Consider the following 13606-nt stretch of genomic DNA (forward strand, 5'->3'; position numbering starts at 1 on the left):
TCCTGATGCGTGAGCAGTTCACCTGCATCTCCCAATAAGGCGCTGCCTACCCAGCATGCATAAAGGGGGGAAGCACATCATTAGGACTGCCTGAGAATACCAAAGACACTGATAAGAAAGAAAACACAACACAATCACCAGAGGCAGAAAAATCCAAGGAGGAGGAACGGGCTCGGGAATGCAACGGGAAGACCTGGACTCGGAGTAATGAAGATTACCGGTGAGTAACCGGGCATTAACAGGTAGCCACCTCAGATCCAACCAGTTCTACTCACCGAGCACACACAGTGGGTCTACCAGGAAAGCCAGGCTGAGGTAGCCTGGTCTGAGGCTTCAAAGCAGGTGGACATGGAGGAATCATGAGGAACCCCCGGAGGGTGCTGGACTCCACACCTTCTAGGTGAAGCCATAGGTGCAATGGCTAGAGGCTCACCACGTATTTGTTCAGCAAGGTGTCCTTGGCTCATGCTTAGGTAGACGATACCTCAATCAAGGCTTACCGTTGTAGAAGTGCTCAGTAAAAAGAAATGTGTACGCCCAATTTCTATACAGTTGGGACATAGACAAAAAGGTATATTCCTGATTAGAGTACTTTTTTTTAAAACAGTGAAAATAACTATTTGCACTGCATTGAAATAATCACAAGAGAAAACTAGAATAATGGCATTCAAAATAAGTGTGAACATTTTTAATTATTAAGAAAGGAATTTCAGCTTCGGTTTCCCCAGCCATCTCCTCAATGGGCCTGAATCCCCCTGTGTTCCCTGAGTGACTGGACAGTCGGATATCAGGCTCTGTTGCGTGGCTCCCCTGCCAGTAAGATACAAACAGTAAGGCAAGCTCAGGTCCTGTGTCAACATCAGTGTTCCCATCGCCCTCGGGACATTAATGGAACTGTATTCCACAGCCCTAGTAAACAAACTTCAGTCAACCCCATATCTAGTCAAAAGAGAACAGCTGCCTATTCTGAAAACAGAGACAATACATCTCCAGATGATAGAGTGTGAGTACCACATCATGTGCCATTAAATAGTCGAAACTGGTGACCTGAATGGTGTAGGTTTTACATCCCTTAACTGACCAGCTGCAGCCAGCCTTATCTTGTGTGCCTGCTCACCGTTTATATCAAAGACATGGTTGACTGCAGGTGTTCCTTCCTGCACATAAACAGTCAATAATGGAGATTTGCTACTTCTAAGAGGGCTGCATTTTGCAGCACACAGAGAAGTAGCAAGTAGTCATTATTTAATTATTGTCTTTGTGCAGGAAGGGACACCTTCCTGCACATAATCAATCCTGAATGGCATTTCACTCTTTCTACGTGCACTGCGGAATGCATCACACATAGATAAATAAAAAACAAGGAGAAATAAAAGTATTTCTCATTGCACCAACCAAACGCCTGCTATTCAGTGGTGTTAGTTGTTGGCGATGCCTCAGATTTACAGATCCTTGGAAAACGGGGGCAGTGTCAAAAGTCAATGGGTGTTGCAGTGGAACACCCATTGCACGCCCCTTTGCCACAGAAAACTGCAGCGAGGAGGCCCATATTTACAAGCAGCATTAAGCCACGGAAAGAGGCTTATTGCCGCTTTGAAAATATGATGCAGGGCATTGACCCACTGGAAGGTCGGAAAAAGTGACGTTCCCCTGGTGCAATTGCCTTGTAAATATGCCCCTAAGAGTATGTCCATAGACACTGCCAGACAACAGTGGCGCAATGATGGGAAATACTTTTATTTCTCCTCGTTTTTCCTTTTTCTTTTCACAGAAAGAGGAAAATGCCTTCAGTGATTGTTTTTGTGCAGGAAGGTGTTCCTTCCTGCACAAAAACAATCATCCCCTCAGCACAGAAACCCTTGCAAAATGACACAAGGGTGTCTGTCTGCGCTGGAGCACGACTGCTGTTTGTGCGCCGGGGAGAATGACAGAAATGCACCTTATCTTGTAGATACAGCGCATTCCTGACCTTTTCTTTTGATGCACGGCAGCGCAGCCAGAAGGCATGCTGGGTGCCATTCATCAGAAGTTTGTAAATGAGGCCCATTGTCCGTAATGACATGTAGTGAGAGGCTCCCTCTGTTTACCACCTTCATTACCACCACGTTTGGCATCATCACCATTTCTACCACCATCACTACCACAGCATTTGTGCAAACTTGTGTTTGTGTTTTTTATTCTTTAGCCCCTAAAAGCCAGACCTATTGGCTTTGCCATGGCTTGTTTCTTTTTTAATGCTCCTTTTGTACTTAAATGATGTCTTCGCGTTACAGTAATTCAAAGCCAATAGTATCTTTCCTGTGTTCGAATTAGAATCATATTTACCTCTGATGTGGGGTAAAGTTGAAAAGGGTTTCCGTACACCTGTTCAAAGGACACCTGCCTGCTAGGAAGCACTCGCACTGTTGTATTATATATTTGACAGTTTTTATTGCAAGAATATGGCTGCCAGGTTTTCAAAGTACGATGTTTTCTTTTTATTGTAAAATAGGACTATTGCACAAGCTTGCCAAGGCGAGGCCTATTGACTTTGGCAACGCGTGGTTAAATAGGCATAAGTTTCTTTTGGAGAGTGAAATAGTTATTAGAGAGAGAGATCAGTGACCGAACAGGCACGTATGCACTTGTCCTATCATAATAATTATATTTTGTTTGTTTTTGATGCAGAGGAAAACGCTGTCGTGGAATACTCAGCCCCCTGCTCCAAAATGTAAGTTTCCACTTCCCGCCTGATACCCGGAGCCAAAGAAAGGCACTCAGTTGGAGGAGGAAAATAGACGAGAGGAGACAGAGGGATGATGATGATGGGAAGGAAGAAAGAAATGGTAGTAGGAAGGCAGGAGACGAGGGGGCGTGGGAGAGAAAAAGGAGGAGGTGCGAGAACAGAGAAAGCAAGGGGAAGAGATGTAAGGATGATAGAAGGAACAGAAGAAAATGGATGAAAATGAAAGGGGAAGGAAGGAATTCGCGAGGGTGGAGAAAGGGTAGGCAGGCGAGAGAAAGGAAGTAATGAGCAAAGGATAATCGGATCAGAAGTGCAAAAGTAGTATTGTTGCAGGGATTCTGCTTATGCGCAGAACTATGCGCAGGAACCCAGGCCCTCAGTGAATTGCGGTGTACCAAAAACTCACCTCAGAACCTAGAACCCCTCATCCGGCCAGCATCAGTGTCCCATTCGTTATCCGAGGTTTAACTCGGCGGTCCCAATGTATAGACAACCCAGAACAAGCGACTTAGTATATTTCTCAGGAATGGTGAAAATAATAAGAAACATAAAATAAAACCACAAATACATCGAAAGAAAGAAATCAGTGTGGAATAAAGAAACAAAAGGGGGGAGGGAAAGTTAGAATTAAAGGAGAGAAATAGTACGAAAGCCATAGAAAGCTAATATAGTGTCAAAACTAATAAAAAAAATGACAAAGAGATAGATATATAAACTAAATCAGAATAGGATATAGAAGAGAAGGGGATACTGGTAGAAGAGGAAAAAAATAAAGAAAGACACATAAGGAGAGGAAAAAAAGAAAAAAGAAAAAGGATGAGGAGAAATATAAAGATCAAAAAGGAAGAGGAGGAGGAGGAGCCTAGCGCGCATCCAAGATGGTCGCGTGAGCACAGGGCTCCCCGGACCCTTTCTGCTCCTCGGAATATATCCTGAGACTATCCTGATTTGGTTTATGGAATCTGGGAGATGAAGACCAACTGACCATATATCTCTTTTTACAACTCTAATCGGACCTGGGAATCCTGAGTTGTCGTCGTCGGAACTTTTGGGACCCACCCGACGGAGGTGGCCGGGGTGAAGGTGACCCGTGGGGCCGGGCTGCAATTGAACAACAGCGGCCTCAGCGCGGTGCCAGTTGCCGATTCAGCACTTTCGGTTTCGGTTTTGGCCTTCAGGAGATCGGCTGGCGTGCGTGCTCAAGGTGGCGAGGTGCCTCCTGGGCCCCTGCCCGAGGCTTGCTTCCAGCTGCTACTGGTGGGCTTAACGCCTCCGACCCCTACATCGACAGTTTGTGGTCCTTTTGCTGGCGCCCGCACACCTCTTGATCGGAGGTCCCATTGAGAGACTGCGCTCGCATGGCGGGCAAAGGGGGTCCGGAGGGGCGCAAGACCAAGGCTTCTCTGCGCGGGGGAGCGGTCCAGAGCAACAACATGGACCGCTACACCCAGGGCAGGGGGTCCCCTGGCGCTGCTGGCCTCTCCCCGGATGCTGCGGGGGGAGGCACGACAGTCTCAGCGGAACTTTCCCTGCAGGACATTATGGGCGCCATCGAGGGCATCAGGGAAACCATCGCGACGCAATATGAGGCCCTGGCCCGTAAGATCGACACTGTCGCGATCGATGTCACCCTGATTCGGGCCGACCTCTCCAAAACCAACGAGAAGGTCCAGGCCCTTGATACACGGACCTCCACCCTGGGTGCGGAGGTGTCGGATCTGCGGGCCGCGCTTGGGGACATTAGAGTGGTCAACGACCATATGGCCCGGCGGCTTGAGGACTTCGAGGGACGGGCCCGACGCAACAACATCCGCATCATTGGTGTACCGGAGTCCTCCGACGGCCGCCCGGTGGACCTCGTGGTCGAGGAACTTATCCTGCAACAGCTGTCCCCGGTTGGCCTAAGCAAATTCTTCGCCGTGGAGCGGGCCCATCGAGTTCCGGGCGGCCGGCCGCGGCCGGGGGCCCCCCCGAGGCCTATCGTGGCTAAACTGTTCCACTACAGGGACCGCGACGCTATTCTGCAGGCTTCACGGACCCGTGGCCCGGTCCGCTACGAGAACTCGACCATCAATTTTTATCCGGACTTCACGCAACCGGTCCAGAAACAGCGGATGGGATTCCAAGGGGTGAAGCGCCGTCTCCGCGAGCTAGGCCTGAAGTATTCGATGATCTACCCGGCGAAACTCCGAGTGGAGCATGGAGAACGGACAGCCTTTTTTGACTCTCCTGTGGCCGCAAGTGACTGGCTGGACTCGCTGCCGGACGGGGGTGGCCGGCCCGGGCCCTCTGGGGGCACCGCAGGTGACGGGTCCCCTTAGACTGACATTTGGTCCTTGCTTTTGCGGTTTTGCACTGTGCAGTTGGGTCTTACTTCTTTTGCATACTGTGTCTTACCAGGACCCGTGAGGGGTGCGGGCGGGTTCGGGTCCCTTTCCTCCTCCGGGGTCTTTTTGTAGAATGGGGTTAGGGGGGCGACAGGCACACTGCAAGTTGGGGGGGTCATTGGCCCGCAGGGGTGCAGGGTGGGGGGAGTTGGACTTGGGGTGGGGTTGGGGGGGAAGAGGGGTTGTTTTGTTGTGTGTTTTTTGTTTACAGGGCGAGGTATTGATTTTTGTCCATATTTGGGAACCGTGCTGCGGGCTGGGGGCCTCTTGATCTATTGGAGGGGATGGGGGGAGACGGGTTGAGGCTTATGTCTTGGAACGTCAATGGGTTGGGGGACCGTATTAAGCGGGGTGTTGTACTGCAATATTTGCGTCGTGTGACTCCTGATGTGGTGTTTCTCCAGGAGACGCACTTGGTCGGCAATGTCTGCCATGCGATGAACAGGGGGGGATACCGCCTCGTAGCCCATTCTGGTTTCACAACTGGCTCCAGGGGGGTGGGCATTCTCCTGCGAACCTCCCTTCCGGTGGAGATCACGAGGATAGTCTCGGATGACAGAGGGCGCTATGTGTGTTTGATTGGGAGGTGGGAGGGGCAGCCCCTTACCCTGGTTTCAGTCTACGTCCCCCCGGGCCTCCAGAACTCCACCTTTACTGACTTGGGTCGAATGCTGCTTGACCTTCCGGACGGCCTCCTGCTCATGGGCGGGGACTTTAATTCTGTGGTTTCGGGTGAACTGGATCGTCACCCGCCAAGGACCCTCCCCGCTGCCCAGTCATGGCTGGGTGGGATGTTGGAGACCTTCGGCTTGGTGGATAGTTGGAGACTAATGCATCCGACCCAGTGTCAGTTCACCTTTCATTCGGGGGCGCATGGGAGTCTCTCCAGGTTAGACTACTTCCTTATGCCCGCGGCGCAGACTGGTCGGATTCGAGAGGTCAGACACCTGGCGCGTGGTATCTCCGACCATTCTCCGCTGTGGCTTCTCTTTGACACCGGGTCGCGGTCCGCAGGGCGGATAGCTCCTATTAACCCCTGGTACCTGCGGGACCCTGCGACTCGTGACAGCCTGGTTAAGGCCATGGACCAATACTTCAGTGAAAACGAGGGGTCGGTGTCGTCTGCATTGTCCCTTTGGGAAGCCTTTAAAACTGTGATACGCGGACACGCCCTCGTCCAGATAGTGGTGGCCAAGAAGGTTAGGAGCGAGGCGGTGGTGAAGCTGGAGACTGACATCTCGGGGTTGGAGTCGGCCTTGGAGGCGAATGTTACTCCGGACGGGCTACATGCCCTTAGCCTGAAACAGTTCGAATATAGGTCCCTGGTCACTGACGCGGCCAAAACTATGTATAGGGAGCAGCAGGGCCGATTGTATGACGCGGGGGACAAGGCGGGAAAGTTGATTGCGTGGCTGGACAAAAAGGAGAGAGTGAATCGTGTGGTCCCCGAGTTGCGTGCTGCGGATGGTGTGTGTGTGACTGAGCCGGATGAGATTGTGGAATGTTTCGCTGACCACCTCCGGGCGGTGTACTCCCCGGTGACTGACAGGGATGAGGATGACTCTCGCCTCCTACTGAGAGATATTGCTCTGCCCGGCCTGTCCGTTGAGGACCGGGAGCGGCTAGACGCCCCCTTGTCGTCGGATGAAATAGCGACCGCGATCCGCTCCCTTCGCTCGGGCAAGGCTATGGGTCCTAACGGTTTGCCCATTGAACTATACAAATTGCGTCCTGATAAGCTTGCGCCCTTCCTCAGCCGCATGTTCCGCGACTCTCTTGCGGCGGGTTCCCTTCCGGCCGACCAGCGCTTGGCCACTATAGTCGTTATCCCCAAGGAGGGCAAGCCGCGAGACCGCTGTACTTCTTACCGGCCTATTTCACTGCTCAATGCGGAGCCTAAAATCCTGGCGAAAGTCCTGGCCAATCGATTGTTGAGTGTCGTGTGCGACCTTATTCATCCGGACCAATGCGGCTTTATCCCGCACCGCAACACCGCTCTTAACTTGCGGCGTCTTCATGGTGCCCTTGCCAGGGCGGAGTTCCTCTCCGAACCGGCCGTGCTGGTTTCTTTGGATGCCACGATGGCCTTTGACACTATTGAGTGGCCATTCCTCTGGGCCGTCTTGGATAAATTCGGATTTGGAGAGGGATTTATTGGCTGGGTGAGGCTCCTTTACACGGGACCCATGGCTCAAGTGGTGGTGAATGGGCGGGTCTCTCGGCCCTTTGCCCTCGGCAGGGGCACGAGGCAGGGGTGCCCGTTGTCCCCGTTGCTTTTTGCTCTCGCCCTGGAGCCACTCGCTGCCTGGCTCCGTTGGGAGCCCTCGCTTAGAGGGATCCGGTGGGGCCCGGGCTTCGAAGATCGGGTCTCGCTGTATGCGGACGACATTCTCCTGTATCTCACCTCACCGCGGCAGTCACTCAACGTCCTCTTTGACGTTCTGACCTCCTTTGGGAACAATTCGGGTCTCACGATCAACTGGTCTAAATCCTGCGTTTATCCCATCTCTGGTGGTCCTCCTCTCCTGCCGCCTCGGCTCCCGATTTAAATATCTCTGAGCGGCTTTAAGTACCTGGGGATATACGTTTCGCTGGACCCGGTGGCTCGCTATGAGCAGAATCTCCTGCGTCCACTTCGGCGACTGCGGGAGGACACGGCCCGGTGGTGCAGGCTCCCCCTGTCCCCGCTGGGTCGGGCCGCGCTGTTTAAAATGATGTCCCTTCCCAGGTTCCTCTATGCACTCCAGAACTCCTTCGACGTTATCCCAGTGGCCTACTTTCGGGAGGTGGAGAGCCTGCAGAGGAGACTGGTGTGGGACGGGCGGGCGCGTATTGCTCTTGCCAAGCTCACTCTCCCCTGGTATGACGGGGGCATCGCGCTTCCCGACATTCGCAGGTACTATTGGGCCTCGCAGCTATCTGCCATTAACCACGCCACGTATGCGCCCGGCTTGAACCCGGCGTATGAGATGGACAAGTTCCTGCTTCCCGGCGGGAACTACAACAGGGCACTTTATTCCCGCCTGGCTGGTCGGACCCTTACGGGTCCTACTAAGATTGCGGTGCGGACCTGGAGGGCTGCCACTGCGGCCATGGGCTGGAGTGAGCGATTAACATGTGCTACTCCCTTGTTTGCCTCCGACCGCCTGGGCAGCTTGTGGACCACGAAGGGGTTTGACCAGTGGGACACGATTGGTATCAGCAAAGTGGGAGACCTGTGGCATAAGGGCGCGGTAAAGACTTTCGCGGTGCTCCAGGCCGAATACGAGCTGACCGACAGGGAGTTCTTCCGCTACGCCCAGGTTCGACACGCCCTGCTCTCGGTCTTCGGGGAGGGGACCAAGATCCCTGTTTCCTCGCCCCTCGAGGACCGCATACTTGACGGACATGTCCCTGATAGTACTATTTCTTTAATTTATAAAAAATTAATTAATCACCGGGCGGACCTTTTTGTGCGCCTTCGGGAGGCTTGGACTGGGGATGGGGTGGAATTGGACGACGAAGATTGGCAGTCTGCACTGTCGTCCCCCAAGGAGGTTGCCATTCCGGCTCGTCTCCGGTTGGTACAGCTCAAGATTCTCCACCGGGTGTATGTGACGGGTCCGCGCTTGGTCTCGATGGGATTTTCCGGCGACGGGCTCTGTAGGCGAGGGTGTGGGCTCAGCGCCACCTTTCTTCATATCCTTTGGGAGTGCCGCGAGGTGGCGGACTACTGGCGCCGGGTCCACACGGTTATGGGACAGGTTACTGGGGTTGTGCTGCTGCCGGAGGTGCGTCGCTGTGTCCTGAATGTGTGGGAGCCCAATGACTACAGCGCGGCTCAGACTCGGTGGGCGGCCCTAGGGAACATGATTGCCAAGAGGGACATAGCGCAACTTTGGGGCGCTCAACGGCCGCCCACCGTGTCAGTATGGAAGGAGAATATGGACTGGTGTATGTTTAGGGAGAAGACTGTGTATGTGGCCCGTGGCAAGCCGGGGGCATGGGGTAGAATTTGGGGGCAATGGAACGCGTATCGCGGAGGCATCTGTACGCCCCCCCTGGTAGACACTGATATCGCCATGTTCCCCTGACCCTTGATGGCTCCTGGCGCCTTTCGGAACAACTACATATGGACGTTCATCTCCCTTAACCCCCTCCCCCCCCCCTCCGTCCCCGGCCTCCCGGTACTCCTCTCTTTAGCGGTTTGCTCAATTGTCCTGACTGGAGTCTCCCGGGGGGAGCCTGACCAGCACTGGCTTCCCTCATAACTCGCCTGTTGTTTTTATTGTTTGTTTTTTTTGTTTTTGTGATTGTTGGACTTATGCTTCCTGTTCCTCGAGAACTATCTGGAGCCACTGCGGGGCAGTGCCCTGGGAACTGATTGTAGCCTTGATATGTGTAGATTTCCTTCTGTACCTAGCGGCCGGCCCGGGTGGTTGTAGGCCCGTACTTGTAACCGAATTATTGCTCAATAAAAACTTTTTCAAAAAAAAAAAAAAAAAAGGAAGAGGAACTGTGAGGAAAAACTAATAATATTCGGAAAATAAGAAAGTAAGAAGGTGGGTCGGTTCTATGGTAGACACTTTGGGAGACAAGTAAGGTCAAGTTTGCTCTTTCTTGTTGTGCCTTTTGCTCTCTTTGCCTCTTATGGCTTTAATTTTTCTCATGTGCTTATATTGTCTTTTTTGTAATATTTTTCCAATGTTTCGCTTTCACTCTTCTATTGCTTCTCATTTGTCTTCTTTCCTTTCTTAAGCTTTCTTTTTTATTCTTTATCTGTCTCCTCATTCTATTCTTAACTTTTTTCTTTCTGTTTTTCTTTGTGTTATTCTTTTTCTCATATTTCTTCCTTCGATTGTTAGCTCTCTCCTCTGTCTTTTGTTCATTTATATTCTTTTTCCCTAGTCATTCTGTCATTTTTCCTGAAATGGTTTGTATTTTGTTCTTTCCATCTAAATATTTTTCCTTTTTTGGTCTACTTTCTCCCTCTCATTCCCTCTTCTTGCGGATTCTCACATCTCTTTCCTTTATCCTTTCTTTTCTTTTTCATTTGCCTTTTTCCTTCTTTGTATTTTTCTATCTTCCTTTTTCTCTTATGTTCTCTTGTTCACACTTTCAATCTTTCTTTTTATGATTAACGTCTTTTCTGCCTTGCTCATTCACTCATTTTTATTTTTACTTCATTACTTTCTCTCCTTCTTCATAAATATTCACCACAGTGTATTTCTTATATTCTCTGCTTTCTTCCAGTTCGCCATAAAGAAGAATAGATGCAGCCTAGAAGAACCACCCACTTAGCGCCTTTTCGTCTGTCACCAGTCTCTGCATCTCTTTGCCAGCTTCTGCTAAAACTGAGAGAGCCTTCTGGTCACCAGGATCAACAGGACGTGGACCTGCTTCTACAAGTGGACTATTTCTTTACAGGATTTGTAAGCAGGGAGTTGAGAGATTTGCTAGTGACCAGAGGCTTGAGGGTCATGGGAGATAGAGCAAGAGGATGAGAAAACATTTGTCCTCATAATCACTGCTCACGAAAGGTCAACAGCTACACCATGGCTGCTCTATTTGCCTAACCTCTTTTCTTACCATTACCTCTCTGCTGTTAGATTGTGAACCCTTACATCCCTCCATGGCAGAGAAAGTGGCAGTCTCTAACTTTCCTATCTCTGTCAAGAAGTGGATCCTTGCTTCTCTGCTGAGCCTACTCTAATCTCCTTAGTTAGAAGATACCTTTGCCCAATGATGAATGCAGCTTCTACTGCTTTTTGGCCATTAGAATTATTTCTGACCGTCCTCCCCTTCTGGCCTGACAATATTTATTCCTTAAGACTCTCCACTATAGACTTGGAGTCTAAACCTTGCAACATTCTGGCATCCATCTCTAGGCCCTCTCCAATCTTACTTTATCCTTCTGAACCTGGCCCCAGAACCTGGCTCAACACTCTAGATTGGGTTCTGGAAGAGCCCATTGTGGCATCTATGACTGGGCGCAATGCTCTCGATGAGGCCTCCAGACTTGAACTGAAAACTCCAGCTGAGGGCCCAGCAAGATCAGACATATGCCTTCATCCACTGATTTTGCCTCCCCCTGATCACTGTCTTTCCTCCCCCCACCACCAGTTTCCACACTAGACTGTCCCTAGTATCCAGTTTGTCAGTCTCCTTGAGGAAATCACACCTCAGAACAGGCCACCAAACAGTTCTCCTGTTAACTGTATTTAAAAACATATTGTTCATAGTGACTTGCTCCACTGAAGATCTGCTCTCCAGATGAATGACATTGTATCAACTGCCCAAGACTAAATGAACAACAAATAAAAAATTAGGAAGACCGACCATCATGACAGATCCACATGGAAGCAGCACCTTATATGAAGAAACTGATATGTAGTTTTTGAGAGTGGTTAATACGTTTAAAGGATGTCAGAAGGGGATATAAAGAAATGAATGGCACGAAAAGGAGATCGACTAGATGGACTTGAGGCAGTGTATGGGATAGGCATACCCACAGGCATTGGCTCTCAGCTGCAAATAAAAATCAGTTTAATAAATTGCATATTTTTTCTTTGTAGAAGGTTATGGATTGAAAATATTTATAGTTGGGACTTTGAGATTTCTGCTGCTTTGCTAAATAAATGAGATGCTTCAAAAACTTCTTTGTGAGTTTGATTTAGGTCTCCAGGACTAAAAGGTTAGATATGGAAAAGTCATTGCTAGAGATGAGGGTCTCTAGGTGAGCTGCATGGTGTTTGTCAGGAGGGGTTTGCATGCATGATACGGCGTGCAGGAGATACACTAGAAACACTGAAAAACCCCACAAAGAGACTAAACTCATCTTCCCCTACAGGGAAATACAATTACACATTTTTCCACAGAAGTATAGAGGAAAGCACACCAGGAAAATAATCCAACTTTACAGATTTGGCATGCACAGTTCATTTACAGGCAACTGCCAAAATCAAGCTCACTGTACATAGTCTTTAAATTTCATATTTTTCCTTTTAACCCTGGTGATTTATTGGTTGACCCTGAGATCATTGGGATATTTCTCAGCATTCTCTCAGTCAACCATCAAGTTTCTTTCCACATTCTCGTAATTTCTCTCCCGATCTTCCTCTATCAGAGAAGGCATTCTCCACCCCTCCTCATTCTCTAAAACATTCCTTCTCAGAGTCAGTTCTAAAATTCTCAGAAGTTTACAAAACTTCTTCTCACCCATGGACATAGACGCAATTTGACCCTAAGCCAATTACTTCTGTTCCAAACATGAGCCACCACGCTATACTTCTTGGGGTACAAATTTTTCACAGCAAATTCAACTTGCAATTCAGTTCTTACAAACCTCTTCCCTTCTTTTGATACCACACAGCCAAAACTGAGAAAATTGACACCTGCACCCTTTCAGCAACTCAAGAGAGCTACTCCAGTTGGTGTGTTAGATTCAGTTCAGCAGGCACACTGCATTTATCTCAAAGCTGTTGACAGCCACCATCTTGATCAAATGCATTTGAACACCCACCTTGATCAACCTGCTCATCCCTTCCACCACATCTTATTCTTGTGAGGATACAAAACAGATGTTCAGTGAATCACGTCATGTCAGCAAGAAAAATCCTAGTCTCTTTTGATGCAAGCGGCACCTCATCATCCATCGTACTCACTAAAAGGAATAAAGTCGTACACAAACTCTTTATGGAACCACTGTCTTAGTACCCATCACTCTCACACCTTCTACCTATACCGCCTGGGGTACAACACAAAAAACGATAGTTCCAACGCAAGCAATGTCTTAAAAGGCACCATTAAATCAAGTCCCAGTTTCACCCATGGCTGATCTGGAGATTCATTCAACAACAAAGGAAGTTTTTTTTATTGATTTAGTCTTGTCTCTTCAAGCACATTGTAGCCACTCTGTAACCCATTTCCATGTGTCTTTCATGAGCCAAGGTAAATACCTTTACTTTTACATCTTCCAGAGGTATAATTCAACTGTCATTCCACAATTTACTCTTCACCATCACTCATCTCATCTTCAATATCCAACTCTTTGGCAGATAAACTCTGCTTATCAGGCCAATTCAAAACAACAATAATCCCTTTAACCATTTCACACTGATCGCGTGCCACATAACGCTGCTCATTAACAACGGCTGTATCTTCTACTCATATCACCTGCTCTTTCATGTTGTACTGTTATCCTCTTCTCTTTTCATTAACACAAACAACAAACAAGTTACCTCTAATGCCAACCATCCATTGCAGCATTCAGTGTGGTTTGTCATTATTTCTACATGAACATAAAGCTTCACAGGGTAGCTTTACGTGCGCTTGTAAATATCATGCAGCAGGTTGCACCGGTGGTGCAAGGGGCTTGTAAATAAGCCCCTATGTTTTATGTTCTATTTTCCTGCCATTTCCCACTCTCTACTTCCTGGAAATTCTACAGACTGCCCTTGACACAACAAGAGCTTTACGGATTAAATCTCAGACTTTATCACCTCTTTCTCCATTC

The 13606-nt window shown here is 49.3% G+C and overlaps 1 protein-coding gene across 1 annotated transcript in view; it reads left to right on the forward strand.

Annotated features, from left to right (window-relative positions):
• The window catches only part of LOC146812814 (alpha-2-macroglobulin-like protein 1), an 848867-nt gene extending 836896 nt beyond the window's left edge, over nucleotides 1-11971 (forward strand). Inside the window, exons 35-36 of the mRNA XM_085615205.1 lie at nucleotides 2668-2710; nucleotides 10345-11971. Of these exons, the coding sequence (XP_085471331.1) occupies nucleotides 2668-2710; nucleotides 10345-10354 (53 nt within the window). The 3' untranslated portion in view covers nucleotides 10355-11971. The remainder of the gene's footprint in view (nucleotides 1-2667; nucleotides 2711-10344) is intronic.
• Nucleotides 11972-13606: the final 1635 nt, after the last annotated feature.

Source organism: Triturus cristatus, chromosome 7, assembly GCF_964204655.1.
Source record: "Triturus cristatus chromosome 7, aTriCri1.1, whole genome shotgun sequence".
Taxonomy (NCBI): Eukaryota; Metazoa; Chordata; class Amphibia; order Caudata; family Salamandridae; genus Triturus; species Triturus cristatus.